This window comes from Panthera leo, chromosome A2 (genome assembly GCF_018350215.1).
Source record: "Panthera leo isolate Ple1 chromosome A2, P.leo_Ple1_pat1.1, whole genome shotgun sequence".
NCBI lineage: Eukaryota > Metazoa > Chordata > Mammalia > Carnivora > Felidae > Panthera > Panthera leo.
This window is the reverse complement of record NC_056680.1, coordinates 125,017,211-125,043,323: the sequence shown is the minus strand read 5'-3', so window position 1 is coordinate 125,043,323 and position 26,113 is coordinate 125,017,211. Positions and strand designations below refer to the sequence as shown.

Below are 26,113 nucleotides of genomic sequence, written 5' to 3'. Positions count from 1 at the left end.
ACCAGAAGATTCACTTCACAGAATTACTTCTTAGGGATCTAATTACTAAACTGCATCTTATAGTTTGATATACATGAGTTTCTATCCAGAAATTCTAGGCTGTCTTTCCACCTTATGCATTAGGCTAATCACTACCAATCCTTCAAATCCAGCCCCAGCCTTAATAAAGCCTGCTCCAGCCAGAATTGTTCACTCCTTTCCTCTTTGCTTATGTGTTATGTATTACTACTGCCATCAATCCACCAACAATTTCTTCACTCAATAGTTTAGAGGAGTGCTGTCCAACAAAAATGTAATGTGAGCTGTGTAAGTAACTTAAAACTTTCAGGAGCCATTTTAAAAATAACAAGTGAAATTAATGTACTTTAATATAACCAAAATATTATCATTGCAAAATGTAAACAATATAAACAATTATTAATGGGATCCTTTATATTCTTTTTTACATACTAAACTGTCAAAACCTGGGATGTATTTTATACTGCATAACATCTCCATTTGGACTATCTACATTTTAAGAGCTCAACAAGCACATGTGGCTACTGGCTACTGTACTGAACAGTACAGATCTGGAGCCTAGATTATTCTATCATATGAAGTGTGGTCTATGGGTCAGCAGTATCAGCATCACCTAAGATTTTGTCAGAAATGCAAAATCTCAGTCCACCTCAAACCTACTAACACAGGGACTAAATTTAACAAGCTCCCCAAGGTGACCTGAATGCACATTAAAGACTGTGAAGTACGACATAACAAATTGCTACTGCCATTCATCTATCATGAGGTACTATGCCACTAATACAGAACACTATATTAAATAATAATGGCTTCTCCACAAATCATGTTTTCTCTACACTGTCCAACAGAACATTATGCAACAGTGGAAACACACCTATATTTCCCAAAATGGTAACCACCTGCCACATATGTCTATTGAGTACTTGAAATGTGGCTGGCATAACTAAGAAACTGAATTTTAAATTTTAATTAATTTTATTCAAACTCAAAATAGCTAAATATGGCAAGTAGCTACCATGTTGGACAGCATAACTCTAGGGTGTTATTTACTACATCCCAGTATAATCTCTAGGAGACTCCTAGGGACAAATTTAGAAGGTCTAATCAAGACAATTTCTCTAATTACCTGTGCTCGCTCTCTCTCCTTTTAACCAACCATCATATTTACCACTTTATATCGGCTGAGACCAAATATAAAACCTATCTCTAGGGAAGCATAATAAAACTTATAGCAGGTATTTTGAGTGTGTTACTATTACTCCAGCTTATCATCAATTATAGCATACATACCTGTACAGTCTTTTTTATTCTATGAGATGGACCTGGATACTCTGGAGAATATAAATCTGTGAGGAATAATGAGTTGATTAATGTTGACTTCCCCAGTCCAGATTCACCTAAAAGAAATGGTGGGGAGGAAATGTGTTAAATTCAGTCACTTTATCAACCTTAAATATTCAACCAATACTATAATCAAACTTGCTTTAAGCAAGCAGTTCTTGGTGGAACAAAGAAGTAATGTTAGAAAACATACTATAAAGACTCCCAATTAGAATAAGTTCTTTGTCTTCATTTTGTTCTCTATCAAAGTAGACTAAAGTTTCCAAGGATTCTTTTTAGATCTGTAATTCTACAATCTGTGTTCTTTAAAAGTAATTTATCTAATACAATATTCTCCACTTTTAACAGTAACATATTCCTAGACACCAAAAGCTAGTCATGAAAGAAACATTCAATTTGGATTATATATTGCTGCTTCAGTACAATAAAGCATAAAAGAAGTTAGGTGTAAACATTTATTAAGTCAATAATTAATTAATGACCCAAAAATAAATCATACACCTATAAAAAGTAGAAATCTGTTAATAAAAAGAAAACTTAATCACAATGTATCTTAACATAAAAGGGACCCACAAAAAGTATTTCCAACTTATTCACTCATACATCAATCAGCCTAAGTGTAAGGGGTACCTTTCCGTAAACCATATTCCAAAAACATCCTAGGTAATGACTTTTTTATAGTACTTCTGATTGAGGTAGGAGGCAGGAATGGAGGAAGGTAGTACACAACTTCCACTATGATTGACATATGCTCCCTTGACTGTCCATGTCAAGTTTGGTATAACACACCAAATATATAGTTAATTTTTACAAAAACATAAATAACTTCAAGATATACATAATACAAGGTTAAATAAATTAAAAAATAATACTATAATTATCCATGAATACAGCACAAGTTAAAGAATCTAGCAGTTAGTTTAATAGGCACCTTTAGCCTAAATAACTGATGTCAAAATATTAACCTTACTATTTCTGTCTAGGTTGACAGTTTTATAATGACTCTCAAGAAAGGTAAGATTCATTCTGGTTGTTGGGGCTTACAACAATGAGGGGATGTCATATGAATGAGGGGATGTCATATGAATGAAGGGATGTCATTTTTTTCTAGATGTAAAAATTGCAGAAATTTCTAAGACAAAGGAAAAAAAATTGTAGGTTCTTCATAACCGCTTCTTTCTTAACTCATATACTGAATAAAGGAGTAAAGACTCGAATAAAACCCAAGCACATGAGGAAAATTGGAAATATCTAGGCCTTGTAGACACTGCTGCCCTAGAGCTACCTGAATTGCCCAGCGATGGTCAACCCCACTGTGTTCTCTGACATTGCGATGGACAGCGAACCCTTGGGCTGCCATCTCTTTCGAGCTGTTTGCAGATAAAGTACCAAAGACAGCAGAGAACTTACATGCTCTGAGCACTGGAGAGAAAGGATTTGGTTATAAAGGTCCCTGCTTTCACAGGATTATTCTAGGATGTATGTGCCAGGATGGTGACTTTCTATGCCATAATGGCACTGGTGGCAAGTCCATCTAGGGGGAGAAATTTGATGATGAAAATTTCACCTTGAAGCACATGGGTCCTGGCATCTTATCCATGGCAAGTGCTAGACCCAACGCAAACACTTCCCAGTTTTTCATCTGCACTGCCAATACTGAGTGGTTGGATGGCAAGCATGTTGGATGGCAAGTGGTTGGATGGCAAGCCTTTGGCAAGGTGAAAGAGGATATGAATGTTGTGGAAGCCATGAAACCCTTTGGGTCCACGAATGATAAGACCAGCAAGATCACCACTGCTGACTATGGACAAATCTAATAAACTTATGTTTTATTAAGAATATATATACATATATATATACATATATATATATATAAAACACTTTTCTTATTTAGAAGCATAAATGAGAAATGAGTACTTGTATAAATGTTTTGGGATGTTAAATGTAAAAGTACACTATATTAAAAAATTAACACTGTACTAAAACTATGTTTAGACTTTATTTATTTATTTATTTAATTTATTTGGTGGTAAGGGGTAGAGGAACAAGAGGAAGTAGGACAAAATGAAAGTAAAGATGAAGGGGGAAAAAAGCCTGAAAGGCAACACATCGAAATGTTAATAGTGGTTGCAGTTAAGATTTTTTTCTTAGCTTTCTACATTTCTCTGTGCTTTAAATTTCCTTCACTAACTTTATTTTACTTTTATAATTTAAAAAGCATTCTTGACTGGCATCAGCAAAACGACTAAGAAGTTCCAAACCCTCACAGAAACTGGATTAATTAATCCTACAGGAGCTCTGGAAAAAGTCAAAGATTTACGGCAACCAAGCAAATAAATGCCCAGTCGATACAATGCCATGAATAGTAAAGTTCATGTCACTTTCATCTGTTCTTGCTTTTTTCTCTATATGGTACGTCTGGGTCTCAAGGAGATAGCAGCACAGTTCGACATCCTTCCCTCAAACCAGAAGGCATAGAACCAACTTTACTTAAAACATTCTAACCTCTCCAGGGTCTGCCAGAGGGTCTGGTCCCTGTCTCATCTAATTGCAATTTTAGGTGGAAGAAGCACTGGACTCCAATGCTGAAAGTTGAAAGGGGACTACAAACCCATGGGTACCTAGAGCAGAAAATTATGGGTGTACAGATAGACTACTTAAGGCCCTGAGGATCTGCTAGAGTGAGACACTTTGGACAATTCAGAAATTAAAAGCAGCCATGTACACAGAGGTAATTGAGAAACCACAAATAGGTCCAGGCCAAACTTTAAGTGAAAGCTGATCTCTAGGCTCAGAACATGCCCAGCTAATCATCAGATGAATGCCCTGACATATAGCCAGTCTGCAAAGACTGGGAAGGTGACTGTTTCTCCAAATGCACATTTTCAACAACAAAAATCACAAGGCATGCAAAGAAGAAGAAAAAACAAAGCCCAGAGAAAGGAACAAAACACATTCCCAGGAACCATGCCTGAAGCAGCACAAATATTGGCTTTACCTAGACAAGGACTTTACAAATCAAGAAATTGTAAAAAGGAACCGAACAAAAATTCTGGAGCTGAAAAATACAATAATTGAATTGAGAAATTCACTAATGAGGTTCAATACCAGAATTAAGCAGGCTGAAGAAAGAATCTGAAAACTTGAAGACAGGACAAATAAAATGACTGAGTCTAAGGAAAAGAAAGAAAAACGAAGTAAACACAGCTTAAAGGATTCATGGGACAAGATCTATGGACCAGTCATGGGAGTTTCAGGAAGAAGAACGAGGGGTGCCAGGGTGGCTCTCTTGGTTAAGCATCTGACTTCAGCTGAGGTCATGATCTCACAGTTCTTGAGTTTGAACTCTGCATCAGGATCTATCAGTGCAGAGCCTACTTCGGATCCTCCCTCCCCCACCTCTCTCTCTGACCCTCCCCTGCTTATGCTCTCTCTTTCTCTCAAAAATAAACATTAAAAAAAGAAAGAATGAGAAAAGATCAGAGATAATGGAGGGGGAAAAAAAACAAAAATTTTTCCAAATTTGATGAAAGGCATAAAACTACAAATCCAAGAATCTCAACAAACTCATAGCAGGATAAACACATGATGACCAACGCTGAGACAAACTGATGAAAGCCAAGGACAGAGAATCCTAAAAACAGCAAGAGAGAAGCAACATAACACATAGAAGGAATCCCCAGTAAGATTTTAGCCAATTTCTCAGTAGAAAACTTGAAGGCCTGATGGCAGTGTGATAATACAACTGTCAATTGAGAATTCTGTATCTGGCAAAACTGTGCTTAGAAACTGAAGAGGGGCGCGCCTGGGTGGCTCAGTTGGTTGAGCGACCAACTTCAGCTTAGGTCATGATCTCGCAGTTTGTGAGTTCAAGCCCGGCGTCAGGCTCTGTGCTGACAGCTCAGAGCCTGGAGCCTGCTTCGGATTCTATGTCTCCCCCTCCCCTGCTCACGTTCTGTGTCTCTCTGTCTCTCAATAATAAAGGTTAAAAAAAAAAAAAAGAAAAGAAACCGAAGTAGAAATTAAAATATTCCCAGATAAACAAAAACTGAGGAAATTCATTAATTTCACTCTCTACAAGAAATGCAGAAGGGAGTCCTTCAGGTAAAAAGGAAAGGACCCTAGACAGTAACTCAGAGCCAAATGAAGATATAAAAATCTCCAGTAAAGGTAAATGCATGATCAAATATACAAACCAGTATTAATCGTAATTTTGGTTTGTAATTCCATTTCATTTTATGTAAAATTTAAAAGACAAATGAATAAAAAATAATTGTAAATCTATGGTAATGAGTACACAACGTTTAAAGACATAGTTTGTGACATCAATAATAAAGAGTGAGAGAAGGGCTATCTATGAGTAGTTTAAGTATACAAATAAAATTAAGTTGGTATAAATTCAAATTAAATTATTATAACAGGATGCTATATATAATCTCTATAGCCACAAGGGAAATATCTATAGAATATACAAAAAAAAAAAAAAAAAGGAAATGAGAAAGAATTTATGTGGCACTACAAAAAAATCCACTGAACACAAAAGAAGGTAGTAAATGAGGAAATGAATATACGAAAGCTGTAAGACAGGAAAAAAACAATAAAATGACAAAAGTTCAGTTCTTCATTATCAGTAGTTACTTAACAAGTGGATTAAACTCTCCAAAGGCATACTGCCAAAATCGCTTAAAAAACATGATTGAACAATATGCTACCTGTAAGATACACACATGCACAGGTGAAAGTAAAAGTTTAATAAATATATTCTGTGTAAGCAGTAACCAAAAAGTGAGGTGACTATACTCATATCAGACAAAACAGACTTAAGTCAAAAAATGTTACAAAAAGAAAGGATATTATACATTGATAAAAAGGTAAACTCACAAAGTCAACATTAGAATTATAAACATATATACACCAAACACCAAAATATATGAAGCAAACACTGACAAAATTGAAAGGGAAAATAGTTTACAATACTAGTTGGAGACTTCAATACTTCACTTTCAGTAATGGATAGAAGGACCAGACAGGGGTGCCTGGGTGGCTCAGACAGTTAAGGGTCCAACTTTGGCTCAGCTTATGATCTCACAGTTCATGGGTTCGAGCCCCATGTCAGGCTCTGTGCTGACAGCTCAGAGCCTGGAACCTGCTTCGGATTCTGTGTCTCCCTCTCTCTGTCCTTCCCCTCCTCCTCTGTCTCTCTCTCTCTCAAAAATAAACACAAAGGGAAAAAAAAAAAAAAAAAAAAAGAAGGACCAGACAGAAGATAAATAAACAGAGCATTTGAGCAACACTATAAAACAAATGGACCTGAAAAATAGACAAAACATCACACCCAACATCAGAACACACATTTTCCTCAAGTGCACATGAAACATGTTCCAAGACTGAACATAAAACCAAACAAGTCTTAATACATTTAAAAAGACTGCACTCAAAGTATCTTTGCCCATCACAATGGAATGAAACTAGAAGTCACAAACAGAAGGAAAATGGAAAAATTAACAAATAGGTGAAAATTAAACAACACTCAAACTAATGGATAATAGAAATCACAAGGGAAATTAGAAAATACTATGAAACAAAAGAAAATGAAAACAACATACCAAAACTTAAGGGATACAGAAAAAATCAGTGCTAAGGAGAATTTATAACTGTAAACACACAAAAATAGATTTGAAATTAACAGTCAAATAAATCAAATCAAATAAATAATAGAAATACAGAGAAAACTCAACAAACCCAAAAGTTGGTTCTTGGTGAAGATCAACAAAATTAACAAAGCTTTAGCTGGACTGATTGAAAATAAATGAAAGACAACGCAAGTTACCAAAATCAGAAAAGGAAGTGTGGTTTACAAAATAAAAAGGATTATAAGAATACTATGGGGTGCCTGGGTGGCTCAGTCGGTTGAGCGTCTGATTTCGGCTCAGGTCATGATCTCATGGTTCGTAGGTTTGAGCCCCGCATTGGGCTCTGTGCTGACAGCTCAGAGCCTGGAGTCTGCTTACCATTCTGTGTCTCCCTCTCTCTGTGCCCCTCCTCTGCTCAGGCTCTGTCTTTCTCTCTCACAAAAATAAACATTAAAAAAAATTAAAAAAAAAAAAGAAAACTATGAACAACTGTCTGCCAAAAAACTAGATAACCTAGATGAAATGCACAGATTAGAAATATACAACCAAGACTAACTCATAAAGAAACAGAAAATCTGAACAGACCTATAACCAGTAAACTGAATCAGTAATCAAAAACCTCCCTCAAAAAGAAAAGCCCTTACACCAAATGGCATCATTAGTGAACCCTACAACACATTTATATCAGAAGTAACACCAATCGTCCTCACAATCTCCCAAAAAACTGAAGAGAGAACATTTACAAACTCATTCTATTTGGCCAGCATTACCCTGATACCAAAGCTGGACAAACACACAAGACATTGGATTTGGCAATGATTTTTTGAACTTTTCCTTGAATCAAGACATGCAACAAAAGAAAAACAAACTGACCATCAAAATTTAAACCTCTGTGCATCAAAGGGAACTATCAGATAAGCCATAGGAGATATTTGCATATCATAAGTGTGATAAGGGATTAATATTCACAGTACATAAAACTCCTACAATTCAAATACAAAAAAAATCCAATTTTAAAATGGGCAAAGGTCTTGACTAGACATTTCTCCAAAGACAATATACTAAAGGCCAATAAACACATTAAGAGATGCTCAACATTACTAGTCATCAGGGAAATGGAAATCAAAACCACAATAGTATCATTTCACATCCATTACAATGGCTATTAACAAAAACAAAAACAACACAAAAAAACAGAAAAAAAGTATTAGTGAGGATGTACAAATTGAAGCCCTAAGGCATTCTGGTGAGAATGTTAAATGGCACAGCCAATGTGGAAAATGGTATGATAATCCATCAAAAATTTAAACATATGATTACCATATATGACCCAACAATTCTATTATAGATCCAGAATAACTGAAAGCAGAGAACTGAACATTTGTACACCAATGTGCACCGTTAATTATTCACAATAATCAAAAAGTGGAAACCCAAATGTCCATCAATGGATAAGTGGATAAACAAAGTATATATATGTATACAATGAAATATAATTTGCCCTTAAAAAGGATTGAAATTCAGGGGCGCCTGGGTGGCGCAGTCGGTTAAGCGTCCGACTTCAGCCAGGTCACGATCTCGCGGTCCGTGAGTTCGAGCCCCGCGTCAGGCTCTGGGCTGATGGCTCGGAGCCTGGAGCCTGTTTCCGATTCTGTGTCTCCCTCTCTCTCTGCCCCTCCCCCGTTCATGCTCTGTCTCTCTCTGTCCCAAAAATAAATAAAAAACGTTGAAAAAAAATTAAAAAAAAAAAAAGGAATGAAATTCTGATATATACTACAACACGGATAAACATTGAACACATCATAGTAAGAGAAATCGGTGAGACACAAATGGATAACTATTGTATGACTCCACTTACATGAGGTACCTAGAACAGTCAAATTCATAGAGACAGAAAGTAGAATAGTGGTTAGTGGGGACTAGGAAGAATGAAGAGTTATTATTTAATGCATGTGGAGTTTCAGTTTGGGCTGATGAAAAAGTTCTAGAGATCAACAGTGGTTGGTGATAGCTGCACAACAGTGTGAAAGAACTTAATGCCACTAACAGTAGCATGGGGCCAATGGCATGAGTTAATGATTGTTGAAGTCCCACTTCCATGTTTCGAGTTTTAATATTAAGAGTAATACATGCATGTGTACATATATGTATGTGTTAGGTATACACATATGTGTATATATACTTTTTAACCTATTTTATAGTTCAACTATTACATTTTAGTATTTATTTTTGATAGAGAGAGAGAGTCAAGTGGGGAAGGGGCAGAGAGAGGCGGAGACACACAATCTGAAGCAGGCTCCAGGCCAGAGCCCAACACAGGGCTCGAACTCAAGACCTGTGAGATCATGACCTGAGCCAAAGTCGGATGCTTAACCTACTGAGTTACCCAGGCGCCCCTCAACTATTACATTAAAAAAATTTTTTTTTAATGTTTTTATTTATTTTTGAGACAGAGAGAGAGAGAGCATGAGCAGGGAAGGGGCAGAGAATGAGGGAGACACAGAATCTGAAGCAGGCTCCAGGCTCTGAGCTGTCAGCACATAGCCTGACGCAGGGCTTGAACTCACGGACTGTGAGATCATGACCTGAGCTGAAGTTGGACGCTTAACCGACTGAGCCACCCAGGCGCACCTCAACTATTACATTTTAAATGCTCCTAATGTTTGTATAAATTCAACAATAAAAAGTAAATGTAGTTTTTCCTTAAATATCTTCCAAATAATTCCTGCAATTCTCAAAATAACCTGTTATCAGTTCAATGTGTATTTTCCATGCTTTCTCTTTCACATGGGTAAACATGAATGTATATATATGAATGGGTTAAATACACAGATAAAAATTAACTCATTACATGCATATTATACTGTAATTTCCTTTAAAAAAATTTTTTTTAATGTTTGTTTATTTTTGAAGGAGACAGAGACAGAGCGAGAGTGGGGGGGGTGGGGGCTAGACGGAGACAAACACAGAATCTGAAGCAGGCTCCAGGTTCTGAGCTTTCAGAACAGAGCCCGACGCGGGGCTCACTCACGAGCTCTGAGATCATGACCCAAGCTGAAGTCTAATGCTTAACTGACTGAGCCACCCAGGCGCCCCTGTAATTTCCTTTTTAAAAATGTAACATATCATGGCCATCCTTTTCAATCAAAACATGTTGAGCTACCTTAACTTAGTAAGTGTCCAATACTCCACACTATAGCCATAATTTATTCATCCCTTCCTTTTAATGCACATGCAAGATCATTTTTTTTTGTTCCTATAAATAATGCTATAAAAATAAGTATCGGGCGCCTGGGTGGCGCAGTCGGTTAAGCGTCCGACTTCAGCCAGGTCACGATCTCGCGGTCCGTGAGTTCGAGCCCCGCGTCAGGCTCTGGGCTGATGGCTCGGAGCCTGGAGCCTGTTTCCGATCCTGTGTCTCCCTCTCTCTCTGCCCCTCCCCCGTTCATGCTCTGTCTCTCTCTGTCCCAAAAATAAATAAAAAACGTTGAAAAAAAAATTAAAAAAAAAAAAAAAAATAAGTATCTATATATATCTTTAAGTACTGTTAACTTGCAAATTATATCTTTGTATACTGCTATTTCTATTTGTCACATAAACTCCCAGAAATTAGATTTTGGATTCAAAGAATATGTATATTTTCAATTTTGATAAACAGGATACTTTCTCCAAAAAGTTGTACCAGTTAAAGCTGAAGAAAATTCCTAAGATTCATGAAGAATTGCATGATACTGTGTATGAGGATCCTTTGAGTGCACTAAATTTAAATTATGAACACAGATGAAAAAAGTTATAAAGATGATTGAAAAAAAAATTGGGGGACATGTTTTAGAAAAAGAGAAAGAATGTAGGATAAACATAAAGAAGAAACAGCATTCTCAAATGCAGGGCATCAAAGATTCTGGCAATATTGTTGTGTCCAGTACCTAGAAATGTAAAAATATGAAAGCCTACGAAAGAGTAAGAATAAGTCCTCTGACCCTCAGAAAAAAATGGGGTGGGTTTTTCTTTTTAATATATAGTAAATGAGTTAATATATCTCAATTTCCCCCATTCAGTTTAATTATCTTTCCTTAAGGCAGTCTTCTTTATTGTACTTGCCAAACAACTTTTTGAGATAGTTATTTACCATTGAGGAAAAAGACCTCAGAGATATTAAGTGACTTGCCTAAGATAATGAAACATTTAGGTATGATGACTTAGACTAAAGTTCACCCAACCTTTCTTCCAAGTTTCCCCACAGTAATAAAGCTGGCTTAAGTATCTGGGAAAAGAAATCTATCTACAAACAGATATTCACAGAAAAGTGGTTTTAATTCCAAACATTTTTACCTAGTGATTAAGGTACAGAAGTTTCCCAGGGTTTAAATTAAGATAAACTTCAAAAAACTTTAGAAATATACAGGTTAAAAAAAATCCTAAATTTTCCACTTAACGGATGTGCATGCAACATTTACCCCTGTAGGCAATCTCTTGGCTCAGTATGCTTATCAGCCAAATGAAGAGAATACTACTTATTGAGAGTAAGGATTAAAAGAAATACAAATCAGCATCTAGTATACATTTTTTCATACAGTAATACTCAGGTTTTAAATTCAGAAAACTTCCCATCAAAGTCCAAATCGAGGTTTTATTCCTCTTCTTCACAAACATGATTTGTCAATAAAACTAATTCCCTCAGAAATGGCTACTTTAAAATATATGATCACACACCAAAAAAATCAAATTTGAAATTGTTTCATTAATACCAAGTGAAACCAACTTTTAAGTTTCTATAATTGTTAACATTTCTATTTTAGGCTGCTTACTTCCCACGTGGATCTTTATTACCATAATTACCTTGGAAAGGAATTTGATCAATTTCCTCAGCTAAGTTTAAGAAGGTGGGTGTAAATTTCATATTTGGTAATTATATGGTCATAGTTGATTTAATACCCATAAGTTTCTTTCCTCTTTTACCATCACAAGGAAAAAACTTGAATGATACAGTAATTAAATTCATATCTCTTATATTTACAGGCTTGCCTTCAACCCTTCAACAAATGCTCACAGGAAGTTATTTCATAGTCGGTAAATAAAATATATAATGAAAATACATAATAAGGTTGAGTATGTATTTGATTCTAGAGAAGTTAGGCTCACGATTTTCCTATTAAAGGGCAAGACTAGTTGCTTTTTGTTTTTTGAGCAATTCTCGTTTTGGGAACAATGATCAAGATTGCTCCCTTAATTCTAAATAGTATGTATCTTACACTATTATAAAACTTCAACATATTGTCTGTTTTTTTTATACTCACCAAAAAAAATCAGAAAATACCTAACTATACTTTCACTTATGATTTTTCCCCCAGTGAATTTTTTTCTCTATCTTCATTGAAAACTCTCATCACTGACTACATGAAGTAGTCGTAGCTTGTATACCCTAAAACTAAAACTTAGCTTTGGTCAATTATCGGGCAGGAGGTAACTTCCATCCATTCCTAGACAACTCATATTGAAATTAAACCTTAAAGATTCAATTCTTATGTCGTATCCCTGAAGGCTGGTTATAATATCAAAAGACAGGTAAACATTTCAGGAAACTTTACCAAGAGTTACAGAGTAAACAAATAATATAGAGTATCACTTGGTCAAGAAAAAGATTTTCAGAATCCAGTTCAACACTGTTCAGATATAACTGGTGTTTCTCTAGCTCTCATCTCCACATTTATGCTTGTAGTTGCTTCTAAGTTGTTTAGACTTGTTTCCAAGCTGTTCTAAAAAAAATTATTTTTAAAAAACTGCTCAATTTCTTCAATTCTGACATACACATTTCCCTCATCGACATTTCTAAAAAGGAACAACTCTCATAGTCAAAATGTATATTTCCTGTCCTATTTATTTTTTCAGCATCTTTTTTTCTTTTCTAAATCATTTCATTTTTTCATCATGATAAGTGTACTCTTTAAGCCACATCCCTTATTTCCCCCATCCCCTCATCCGCCTCCCCTCTGGTAATCATAAGTTTGTTCTTTACAGTTAATAGTCTATTTCTTGATTTATCTTTTTTTTTTTACCTTTGCTCATTTGTTTTGCTTCTTAAATTCCACATGTAAATAAGACCATATGGTATTTGTCTTTACCTGACTTATTTCACTTAGCATTATACGTTCTAGTTTTAGCCATGTTGTTGCAAATGTCAAGGTTTCATTCTTTTTTATTCCAGAGTGTGTGTGACACACATGGATAAAGAAGTGTGCTGTGTATATGTGTGTGTGTGTATAGATATATACATATATCTATATATATGCATATAGATATATGTATATGTGTGTATATATATACACACACATATACATATATATACATATATATACACACACACACATATATATTTACATATACAGATAAAGATGTGTGTGTGTGCGCATACATACACAACACACTTCTTTATCCATTCATCTACAATCCATGGCAATTGTAAGTAACGCTGCTATAAATGTAGGGGTGCACATATCTCTTTGAATTTGTGTTTTCATATTTTTTAGGTAAATACCCAATGTACAATTACTGGACTGTAGGGTAGTCCTATTTTTAACTTTCTGAGGAACCTCCACACCGTCTTCCACAGTGGCATCACCAGTGTGCATTCCCACCAACAGCGCATGAGGATTCCTTTTTCTCCACATCCTCACCAACAGTTGTTGTTTCCTGTGTTTCTGATTTTAGCCATTCTGACAAGTGTGGTGATATCTCATTGTGGCTTTGATTTGTATTTCCCTGATGATGATGCTGAGCATCTTTTCATGTGTCTACTGGCCATGTGGATGTCCTCTTTGGAGAAATGTCTGTTCATGTCTTCTGCTCATTTTTAATCACATTACTTTTTTGGGTATTGAGTTCTATTAGTTCTTTATATATTTTGGATACTAACCCTTTACTGAATATGTCATTTGCAAATATCTTCTCCCATGCAGCAGGCTGCCTTTTAATTTTGTTGACTATTTCCTTCACTCTACAGGAACTTTTTATTTTCATATAGTTTATTTTTGTTTTTGTTTCCCTTGCTTCAGGAGACACGTCTAGAAAAATATTGCTACAACCGATGTAAGAGATTACTGCCCACGATCCCTTCAAGGATTTTTATGGTTTCAGGTCTCACGTTTAGGTCTTTAATCCATTTTGAGTATATTTTTGTATATGCTGAAAGAAAGTAGTCCAGTTTCATTCTTTTGCCATCTAGCTGTCCAGTTTTCCCAACATCATTTATTGAAAAGACTTTTTCCCATTGTATACTGATTCCTCCACTGTCAAAGATTAATTAACCAAATAATTGGAGGTTTATTCCTGGATTTTCTGTTCTATTTCACTGATCTATGTGTCTTTTTTATTATAGTACCATCCTGTTTTCATTACTACCACTTTGAAATAGAGCTTGAAATCTGGAATTGTGATACCTCCAGTTTTTTTTCTTTTTCAAGACTGCTTTCGCTATTCAAGGTCTTACGGGATTTCATACAAATTTTAGGATTTTTTTGTTCTAATTCTATAAAAAATGCTGATATTCTGATAAGGACTGCATTAAATCTGTATATTGTTTTGGGCAGTATAGAAATTTTAGCAATATTTGTTCTACCAGCTCATGAGCATGGAATATCTTTCAATTTCTTTGCGATGTCTTAAATTTCTTTCATCAGTGTTTGAGTTTCCAGAGTACAGGTTTTTCACCTCTTTGGTTAAGTTTATTCCTAGAGAGGCGCCTGGGTGGCTCAGTCGGTAAGTGTCCAAATTCAGCTCAGGTCATGATCTCACGGTTCGTGAGTTCAAGCCCCGCAATCGGGCTCTGTGCTGACAGCTCAGAGCCTGGAGCCTGTTTCCAATTCTGTGTCTCCCTCTCTCTCTGCCCCTCTCCTGTTCATGCTCTCTCTCAAAAATAAACGAACATTAAAAAATTTTTTTAAAGAATTCGGTATTAGGTAATGCGTTCAACAGAGAATGAGAGAACCAGATGAAGGAGTGGAAAGGCTGGTGGGGTAGCTGAGAGAGGTATGAGAACCTAAAGGGGAATACAGGAGAGAACCCAATACTGTGAAAAGGGAAGACTAAATGTTAGGTATGGAGGCCTTAATCCCTACAACTTCGTAAAGAAAGGAGGCAATGCTCTCACTGGTGATCTAGAAGAGAACCTCAGACATGTGTTGTGCGTTGTGGACCCAGGCTTTCTTTCCCTCATACCAGTATTTTCTACTTTCAAATCTTTCTAAAACAAACATGTATTTTTTCCTCATTGTGAATAACCAAAAAGCATACTGTAAAATAGGTAAAATTACAGAGAAACAAAATTCTAACAAGTTAAATTTGAGTCACCTAAAAATGAGGTATGTTACCATTTTGCTCTCAGATGTTTAAACATCCTCATCATGCACAAGGTCACAATCAATAATTCACAAGTAGGGTCCCATGTAGACAAGAAATCCATAACCATTTGACTAACAATGATTTCTTCTAATAATAATTTTTCTTTTACTTGCCCTGATAGACTTTAAGATCATATTGAAAACTGAAAACAATGTCAAATTCTGAATATATAATATCCTCAGAGAGCAATGTGAAATATTACATACTGCTTTGCATGAAATACAATTCTATAAATATTATTAATCACCTACTATGTACCAGGCACAAGGGATTAAAAGGGCAAAATAAGACAGAACTCCAAATCTCATTGAACTTACAGACTAGCAGGGAAGACAAACAAGTAAGTAAACACTATGAGCTCTATATTTAGGTACGTTTAGGATGGTAGAAAACACAGAAGAGTGACTTCTAAATCCGATGAGAGTTAAAGAAGGTTTCCAGAAAGAGGTGACAACAAAGCTGGATCTTGAAGGATAAATAAAACCTAGCAAAATAAAGGTACAGAAACAGAAGAACTCATAGAAAACAGAAGTTTGAGTCAATGCACTTTATCTGGGTAAAACACCTGTTTGGGCTTCAGCCCTACAGCCACTAAATCAGTCTCCAGGGCTAAGGCTTGGGAGCCACAAGTGATTCTGCTTTGCTGCCAGTGGTAGAGAACCACTGGCCTGCATACTGAGAGAGGAAGGCTTAAATAAAAGGGGGGGGGGGGGATTTAAGAGGAGGGAAGGGAAAAGTGAGAAGGAAAACTCTTAAGATAACTTTCAGAATTTTGGACAACTAGCAAAAGCATATTATAGTGGTTATTAGTGCAGCATTTAATTTCAGGCTTTCCGGATGAGAACCTTAACCTTTATAGCATGATTACAGTGAGCGAGCAAGATATTTGAATTATTTTCTCTCATCTCAACTTAATACATGAACTGTGAGAAATAAACTAGGTAAGACGTGTGAAACCTAAGCACAGTTGTACCAGTGTACACAGTAAGTACTCAATAAAAAGTACTTTTTCTCTGATATCATTTAATGAGATTGAAAATACAGGAAAATGTGAGAAGAAACAGGATGAATTAAGATAAGGACATTCTGAATTTAAGACCCGTCTCAAATTAAAAGTCAAAGATTTTACAAAAATACAGAATTAGAAGAATTAAAAGTCACTTAACAGCTTCAAATTACATCTTAAGGGTTTTAAAAGCCAACTTTAAAAGATGGGTATAAATCTTAAAAAGGCATGGATGACTTTAGAAAAATAGATACAAATTTACATACAAGTAATATTTTCCCTAAAGTGAGGAGAATTTGAATTTGAGACAGTTTTGAACATGGCTCCAGAGTCTGAGTCATGTGGTAGGTAGTAGCTTCTTGGAATGTTCTCTATGGGTAGTGCACTCCTCTTGTTCTTCACTTGTCCCTCCTAGCTGACATGTAAAGACGCTCAGAACTGAATTAACCACCTTAGACTAATGAAGTATCTTGGGAAGAGAGAACATGCCAGCGAAGCAACAAACAAGGAAGAACCTAGGAACTGAGAACTTAAAGCGGAGCTATCACTTCAGTCTATTCAACTCTGGATTTTAAAATAGAGGCAGAAAAAATTTCCATCTTGTTCATACACTGGTATTTTAAAGTTCCATGATTTATAGTCAAATTTAATCCAAATAACAATATTAACAAGATAAGCAAATATAAACGAAAACCTAAAAGTCTCATTTCAGTAAGACAAAGAAAACACAAACTAGACAATATTAAAAAATACATTTTATGAATATTAATGCAACAAATAACATGTCACCAAAATATATATTATCATATATTAATCCAAGGAGACAACTGGGAATTCAGTGTTAAGTTTTTGCTGTGTTTCCTTAGATTGTACTAACTGTATCTCTCATTTACAAACTTTGATTTATTTGAAAGTTTCATATGAGGACAAGAATAAAAATAGCAACAAAACTTTTAAAAATGCATAAGGCATAACTTAGAAACAACGAGTTAACAGAACTTTCACAGTGAAAGACTAATAGACCACTCAGATACCAACAAACCAAGTGGTTTAAAAAATGGAAATGATCTGAATTAATACGCTTGATTCTCAAAAATAAATATAAAATTCCTATCCAGAGAATGAACATATTTTCCAGTTACCAACAGATTACTGACACAATCTGATCATATATTTGGCTACAAAGAAAATCAATCAATACTGAAAAATACAGAAATCTACATCATATTCTCTGACTACAATTCTGTTAATAGATATTAACAACAAAAGAATAACACAATCCGCCTGCCCATATAGATACAACATACTACCTTTCCTCAACTTCTCTTATCTGAAAAACCTCTCAAATACAAACAAAATGAGTACTACATATGAAAACCTAAGAGCTATGACTAAAGTGGTGTTCAGAGAAAAACTTGTGCTTAAATATGCCTGAAGAAAACAGATTAACCTTCAGAGTAGCTCTTGGTGAAACTGTAAACCAGTATAGCTTTTCTGACAAATACATACCATGGAATACAATACCACTTAATTCCAAAGAATGAGGTAGCTCCTTATGTACTGACATAGATGTATGTATTAAGTGACTGGGAAAAAACATTCACAGAACAGCACATATAGTATGGTATCATTTATATAAAAAAAATCTACATGAGAATCACTGACATACATGAAATTATAGAAAAATGCCAGAAGACCTGTAACAACTGAATCATGTCACTAGAAAAGGGAATAGTACCAAAGGAGAAAGAAAAAGGAACTTCACTTTCTTATTAAATGTCTTTAGAATTTACAATTTTTAGAAAATATAGAAAGTTTCTTTTTTGAGGAGGAATAGACATGTGATACATATGAGAATGGAGTACAAGGGTAAGGTTGGCAACAAAAGGACTCTACAGGGTCCTAGCATCAAAATAAATAAAAAGGGATGTTGAATGTAGTGAAGCGATGTCTGAGTTTGGACATTAAATTATTAATTCCTACTTACATTTAGTACAGCAATATTTACTTCCATGCCAAAATGTCAGATATCCTATAATCACAAGACAAATTATAACAGCCTTGTCCAAATATTCTCAAGGGTGACTTAGAACTACAATCAATCCTTGGGGCACCTGGCTGGCTCAGTTGGTGAAGCGCATGACTCTTGATTTTGGGGTTGTGGGTCCTAGCCCCCCGCTGGTATAGAGATTATTTAAAAATAAAATCTTAAAAAAAAAAAACAAAAAAATTCTAATCAAATCTTGCTCATTGTGCTTTACTAAACGGAAAGCAGTAGTATCACCAATGCAAAATAATAGAGAGCTATAATTCGTCCCATCAACTCACTCTAACATAGAATTAGTGGAAACGACCTCAATCAAATTTATCATTGTATTATTTAGGAAACATTTAAGAATAACACAATTCAAAATTCTATATCCTAGTTTAAGAAAGCAAATTATTCAATAAAATATAAACAGAATGCCTATCTGCAACATTTTATATTTCTTCATATTTTATATTTTTTCTTTAGATGTATAAAATGTGTTAACATTTTTTATTTATTTATAACTAATATCTTAGATCTGTTAAGTGATCCAAATTAACAACTATTTTATATTTGTTTGACTTTGAAATGCACTATATATGTTCTGGAACAAAGTCATTATCTTTCCCTCATTTTACTGAACTTTAAAAACAAGTAACTGGATTTAAATTTTTTTCTGTCCTTGTTAAAACAAAATACTGCAATACTTACCATTAAAGATGTTAAATACTTTAAGAAAATTCTAAAATAAGAATAACTAACTAGAGTTTGTAATATTGTACCCATACTTTAACATCAGACACAGGTTAAAGTAACCTCTGTCCTCTTTGAAGTCTAGCCCATGAAAGCCATGCATATTCCATTATCATTCCAGAATATTCCACTTAAAGCCTAAGAATAAGACATTCATGAAATATCTGTTCACAGGGTTTTGAAGAAAGTCACATCAATAATTAGAATAGTTAAGGTCAGGTTCCCTTAGGTCCTTGTGATTATAAAGACCCTCAGAAGTCCTACAATAAAAGAGATGGTTTATCTTTGTTTTACTCAGCAGCTCCTCAACCTTGCAGCCTTAGATTGTTTCCCCCAACCTCCTAAAAGATCTATTAACATCTAACACATGAACCATACTTTGAGATATTATACTGTGTAGTTCTTTGGTAAATTATTTTTCCTTAATCATAATATAATAATATAAATAATAGTATCGAGTTAGTTATAGTTAAGTAGAGCATACATAGTTTAAACCTTGAGGACTTTTCAATTGTATATAGCACATAAACATTAAGCAAAGATGCTCCTTAGTTTTATCAGTTAGAGGCTTGGAAAACACACTTCATTACACAAACTGTGTAATGAACACACATAATGTGGTTTTATTATCAACACCAATTTGCTAAATTACGAAGAGTCTCAGAACATTAGAACTGAAATAGTCCTTACAGATACAAATCAAACCATTTTAAACATTAGAAAATTAAGCCAAAGAGAAATTAACTGACTAATGCTAAGAGCGCAGTTAAGTGGCAGAGGAAGAACCAGAACATCTCTGTTGCAATCCTCAGCCCCGGGACTCTGTTCTTCATGTCAATCTGCTTCTAAAAGAACTCTCTGAGATTCTCCATGGGACTCTCCCACTGGGGAGTTGCTTTCAAACTTATTTTACCATAGTTCACAGAAAACAAACAGACAAGCTTCCTCCAAACACACATTTCACATCAAAACCCAGTATACAGATCCACACAGGTATGTTTATCTGTATTTACAAATGTGTGTGCATATAAATTTGAAAGTTTCATGAAACAATATCTGTGTTAAGCAAAATGCACTCTATTTTCAAATCACTCCTATTTTTCATTTTTTAAAAAGGACTCACTAAATTGATGTTATAATCTAATTTGAAAAAACCTGTCAAGAAGGATTCAAAGCTTCATTCAGACTAGAATAATCTCATTCTCAACATCCTATAGCTTATCCATCCCAACAGCTATTTTTTGACGTACTATTACAACTGACAGAAAACACAGATATAAATAATTTCATTTTATGATTACTTATTGAACAGCTGCTAAATTTTAGAACTCGGGACATCTTTACCCTCAAAAATTTAATTGTGTTGAAAAATAAGTTATAGCTAAACAAAAAGTACAGCGGGTATACATAAGGAACACTTGGGTATAGCTTGAAGAATCAAGGAAGACTTCACAGAGCAAGCAACATTTCACTGAGACATGCACAGGTATTAACCAAACAAACCAGTGAACATCTAAATAATGCTTAGATTTGGAGTGGCTTTTTAAAAAGGTGGAATCTCCAACCTCTGGTTTAGCATTTGGACAAAGAGAAACGAAAGTATAGGAGGATAAATAAATTTAGGAGTAAGGAGGGTAAAATTATTATTAGAGAAATAAAACACATCTACTAAAAGCAAACACGCAACTGAATACAGTTTTAACCGGAAAGGACACTATTTAAAAAAAAAAACCAAAAAACCAAAGAGCCTACACAGACTATTTCACAAGTATCAAGGTTTGGTTTTTTCTTTCCCTTAAAAAACTGAAGCTGGAAGTCACAGGCAATAAATTATAGGCAGAGATTTATTAAAGGTGAGGACATGGAATGCCACTGAGCAAACACATAAAGAAAGAGCCTTTATTCCCTCACATTAAAAGATTGGCTAATGTTTTGTTAAAATAAAATGGCTATGGCATTATCATTTTTGACTCCCTGCTCTGACAGGCTTCATTAACTGAACAAGTACACTTGCTGTCAGATAAGAGGGATTGATTATTTTGCATCTTGCTGTAATAAACAAACAAATCTGGATCCTAACTCCTTCTCTGTCACCAGGAGCTTAATGACATAGACCATGTCTTACTCATCTCTAGATTTTCAGGGACTAGCATAGCACCTGGTACTTTGTAGGTGGTAATTAAATTGTACTGAATAAATGAATGGGGAATGCAAAAATCTAAAGTATGGTAGGAGAGGTAAGATACGCAAACAAATAAGCATAATACAAGGTAGAATTTGATCAAGACCATGAATGAGCTATCCAAGAATGATAAAATTTCAGAGAACTGAGAATCTCAGCAGCCTAGAAAAGAGATCACATTTCAATGAGGCTTTGAAAGATGGAGTAACATTTCAACTATCTGTAATATTTGTGAGTATAAGACACTTTTATCATCTTGCAGCAGGGGCGCCTGAGTGGCTTAGTCGGATAGGTGTCCGACTTTGGCTCAGGTCATGATCTCACGGTCCGTGAGTTCGAGCCCCGCGTCGGGCTCTGTGCTGACAGCTCAGAGCCTGGAATCTGTTTCAGATTCTGTGTCTCCCCCTCTCTCTCTGGCCCTCCCCCGTTCATGCTCTGTCTCAAAAATAAATAAATGTTAATAAATAAATAAATAAATATCATCTTGCAGCAACAGTGTGGGAAAGAAAGCAAAGTCCTTTTAAAATAAGATTTGTAACTCCTTTCAGAATGTCTAACTGTGCTGGAATTTAAACAAGGGTCTGTAAACATATGTAGGGCTTTTCTATCTTATTCAGTGCTTGCCTACTCTCGATTATCCTGGGGTTTCAAATATTCAAATATAGTATGTGATCTCCATCAATATAATAAAATAATTTTATTAAGGTGTTTTAATAAAATTTATTTATTAGCACAGTACCTGACATTTCAAAAAATCTCAAATGTTATGTCATTAAGATATAGGTGTTAATTTCAGCTGCGATGGAGATGAGCCAGTGTCAAACTGTATGTAGTTCTTAACCAAAAGGTATCAGTGTTATTTAAGGAGCTATTTCAAAATAGATGACTACATTCTACCCCAGAACTGAAGTCCAGAATATCCAGGGAACTATTTCCACATAGATTTTGGAGATGCTTCCTACAATGACTTCAAAGGTAGATGAAATTTAAAAACTCTAGTAGGTAGACGATGATATAGGGCAAAATGCCAGATTCACCAACATTTAAAGATGGTCAATGAAAAGGATGTTAAACAACCAGATAAATCAGGAGGCAGTATCACAAAACAATGAGAAACATTCTTACTGACCTTTAATAAAAGCAGTTTTTATTAAAAAAAGAAACCAAATGGAGAGGAGTCAAGTCACAGACGGGAAATTAAGAAGTACAGATTTATTCTTACTTTACATCTGGCTGAAAAATAAAGAGAAGATATCACCCATAAGTAAAATTATGTTATGAAGGGAGGGTGCTATTCTTAGTTTTGCTTTTTAATATGCTTATCTCTGAAGATTTAATCTATCAAGAACAGTCTAGACTACACTAGATACTGATTATTTCCAAGATATTCCATTATTATGTGATCTGGGATTTGCTTAAGACTATTTCGTCTCCTCAAAATGATGCACATGATAATCTTAAAATGCAAGCTAAACAGGTTCCCTAAGACCTGGCTCTACAATTATCCAAACAAGGTTTACTTATTTTAATTATAGTAACTGACCACCAGCTCTAAAAGCTAAGTAATAATTCTGCTATGTAGCTAATAGCAAACATTCCAACAAGCCACTCAATAATTACCTCGTTCACAGAGTCAAAAAACTTACACTTGCTATGTGTCTAAAATAAAGGTGGGAGGCCTTAAGGAGGATGTTTATGATATTTCTTGCTATATTCAGAGATTAAAGCACCCTTTACACAGTTAAATGGTTAACTACCTTTTTTTTTTTTTTTATCTCCATATTACAAAAAAATCTAAATGGCCTACTTGGAATTTTTTTTCATGATTATTTCAAAAATGGATTACCATATATTTTTTGGTTAAAATGTATTGTCTTTACTCAGGCTAGGGTCTGTAACCTTTCCCAGATTATACATCAAGCTTCTAGGAGTTCTGCTAAACTGAAAAAGAGCTGAAATTGACAGCATTTATAAACTCTCTCTGCTTGTTCCTCCAAATTCACATTGCTACCTAAAATTCTAATGATCACTCAATAATACATTCCCTCTTAAAAATCAAGTACTCTTGGGACACCTGAGTGGCTCAGTCAGTTAAGCATTTGACTTTTGGTTTTGGCTCAGGTCATGATCTCATGGTCTGTGAGTTCAAGCCCCACATCAGCCTCTGCACTGACAGTGCAGAGCCTGCTTGACATTCCCTCTCCCCCTCCCTCTCTCTCTCTGTCCCTCCCTTATTCACTCTCTGTCTCTCTCTCAAAAATAAATAAATAAACTAAAAAAAAAAAAATCAAGTACTCTCGTGACTGCTATTAGTCCTTTATATCTTGGGAGGAAAAATTAGACTTTTTCTCTAATTTCTAGCTGTGGCCAGCATTCACTAAGGAAATAAATGCTTTAATTTAGAAGGAAATTGGGGTAGTTTTGAAACGTGTGAATCAGAGAAAGTAAAGGTTTTGTGGCATTATCAGAGTGGAGTGCTCTATGAAACTAGACGGTAGCTTAAGGCCAAATGCCACACTAGAGGGTAAGTAAAAGAAAAGACATCAGGAAAGGAAATAGGAACATACCAAAAAAAAAAAAAAAAAAAAGGAAATTTTCTTGGAGATCTAGTGGACAGAAGAGGTGAAACAAGGAGTTGATTTATTCTTGAGGTGGGATCACGTTCTACAAAGAGGTTCTAAAGGAGTAGCTTTCAAAGACAAAGTGGGGCAGACTTTAATCATTTGAGCTACATGACTGACATATTCTTTCAAGTTCTATAAATCTCATATACCAAAATTTATACCCTCAGCACCAGCGGTGGGTTGTGTGAATTACATTTGTGATTGTGTTAATCTGCCTCACCAATATTTCTTAAAACAAAACAAAAACATGTGCATGCATTCAAAGAAACTGTTAGTGGTGTGAATATTAATAGAGATAAAAAATTTCAAATCAATAATCAAGGGCCTGCAATTAAAATACAGAATCTTTGTCTAATACTAATTTAGCAACATAATTTTGCTTTATTTGGCATTTTAAAAAGATTTCTACTCAATTTTGGCAAGGATGAGATTAAATGAGCATTTGCACATCTGTGGTAACTGTGTAAGTTGGTACAACATTTTCAGTTCACATCCTTAACCATGTCATCTACACACACAAGGAAAAACACTGCAGTAATTGTTTTCACAGTAAAGATGTTGGGGGGGGAGAGAAGGATATTTCAGGTACCATGAAGGACACAGGCTAAGTATACTATGATACACTCATAAAATTAATCAGCCATCAAGAATGTTTTTAACTTACCAATATCTTTATTTATTAGGTTTTAAATTTTATTTAAATTCTAGTTAGTTAACATATAGTGTAATACTAGTTTCAGAAATAGAATTTAGTGATTCGTCCCTTACACGGAACACCCAGTGCTCATCAAAACAAGTGCTCACTTAAACAATGCTTTAAGTATTAAGGAGGGCCCTTGTGATGAGAATTAGTTTTTAAAAACCCATCTGACATGGAAAAATGCCTGCCTTGAGCATTAGGTGAAAAGAATACACAAAAATGAATATGCTACTACAGCTATCCATAAGAGGCACAGAAAATACACCAAAATTAGTTAATAGTGATTTCCTCTCCCTTATTTTTTTTTGAAGTCTTTTAAAAAAAATTTTTTTTAACATTTATTTATTTTTAAGAGACAGAGAGAGACAGAGCATGAGCAGGGGAGGGGCAGAGAAAGAGGGAGACACAGAATCCGAAGCAGGCTCCAGGCTCCGAGCTGTCAGCACAGAGCCCGACACAGGGCTCAAACTCACAAACCGTGAGATGATGCATGACCTGAGCCAAAGTCGGATCCTTAAACGACTGAGCCACCCAGGCGCCCCTTTTCTCCCTTTTTAAAATGTTCCACCTACTCCTCTGTATTACATTCCTAATGGAAAACTTTTGTAACAAGGAGCAGTTTTTATAGGAAGGATATTTCTAAGCCATATATCTTAATATCTGTTACATTAAAGAACATGAGTTATCAAAATATATAACAACATTTCAAAGAAATATATAGTTGAATGCCTTTCTCTGGACATTAAAGTAGACTTAGAGCAGTGCTCTTTTAAACTTTAGAATGGGGATTAACAGGCACTACTTGTCAAAATGCAGATTCCCATACTTCCAGGAATGAGCATCTTAAATAGGAAGCCCAGATAATTTTGATTAAAGGAGTCAGGGAAACAGACTGAGAACAATCAAAATACAGTTCATTTAATTTCTTCATTTACTTGGCCTTTTAGATGACTAAAATTTTATAATGTTTCTTCTTTAATCAAAATTATCTATAATGATGGCTTGAACCAGAAATACTGTTAACTGATGAATGACATTAAATCTGATTAAAACATGATTCAACAAGAAAAGCAAACACCAACCTATATATTAAAAAAAAAACACAACTTAATTTTAAGACTCAAAATCTTAATGTCAACCTAAAAACAATCCCTAAGATGCTTTATACCAACCGACATTAAGAACCCGATACACTCCAGGGAAAATACGATACTCAAAAGGTTTGCAAAGGACAGCATTAATCCTGCAGCAACTTATATAAAGCACCAAGTGTACCCTGAAGACTAATTGCTAATGTCACACAAGTAACTTGAGCAAAACACTTAAGCTTATCTTTATTGAAATGCACAGAACAGGCAAGCACAAAAATCTTATTTTGTTAACACGATTGCAAGCTACCTTGTTTAAAATGGGAAATGATAAGAGCAAAT

General features: G+C 35.0%; 1 protein-coding gene and 1 pseudogene across 6 annotated transcripts in view; one reads left to right on the top strand and one right to left on the bottom strand.

The window, feature by feature from the left end:
* Positions 1-26,113, bottom strand: part of SEPTIN7 (septin 7) — a 118,105-nt gene that overhangs the window by 48,595 nt on the left and 43,397 nt on the right. For all 6 annotated transcript variants that reach the window (XM_042921985.1, XM_042922003.1, XM_042921977.1 and 3 more), the window contains one exon: positions 1,309-1,415. In XM_042921985.1, coding sequence (XP_042777919.1) covers positions 1,309-1,415 — 107 coding nt within the window. The remainder of the gene's footprint in view (positions 1-1,308; positions 1,416-26,113) is intronic.
* On the top strand, positions 1,434-3,193 carry LOC122209812 (annotated as a pseudogene).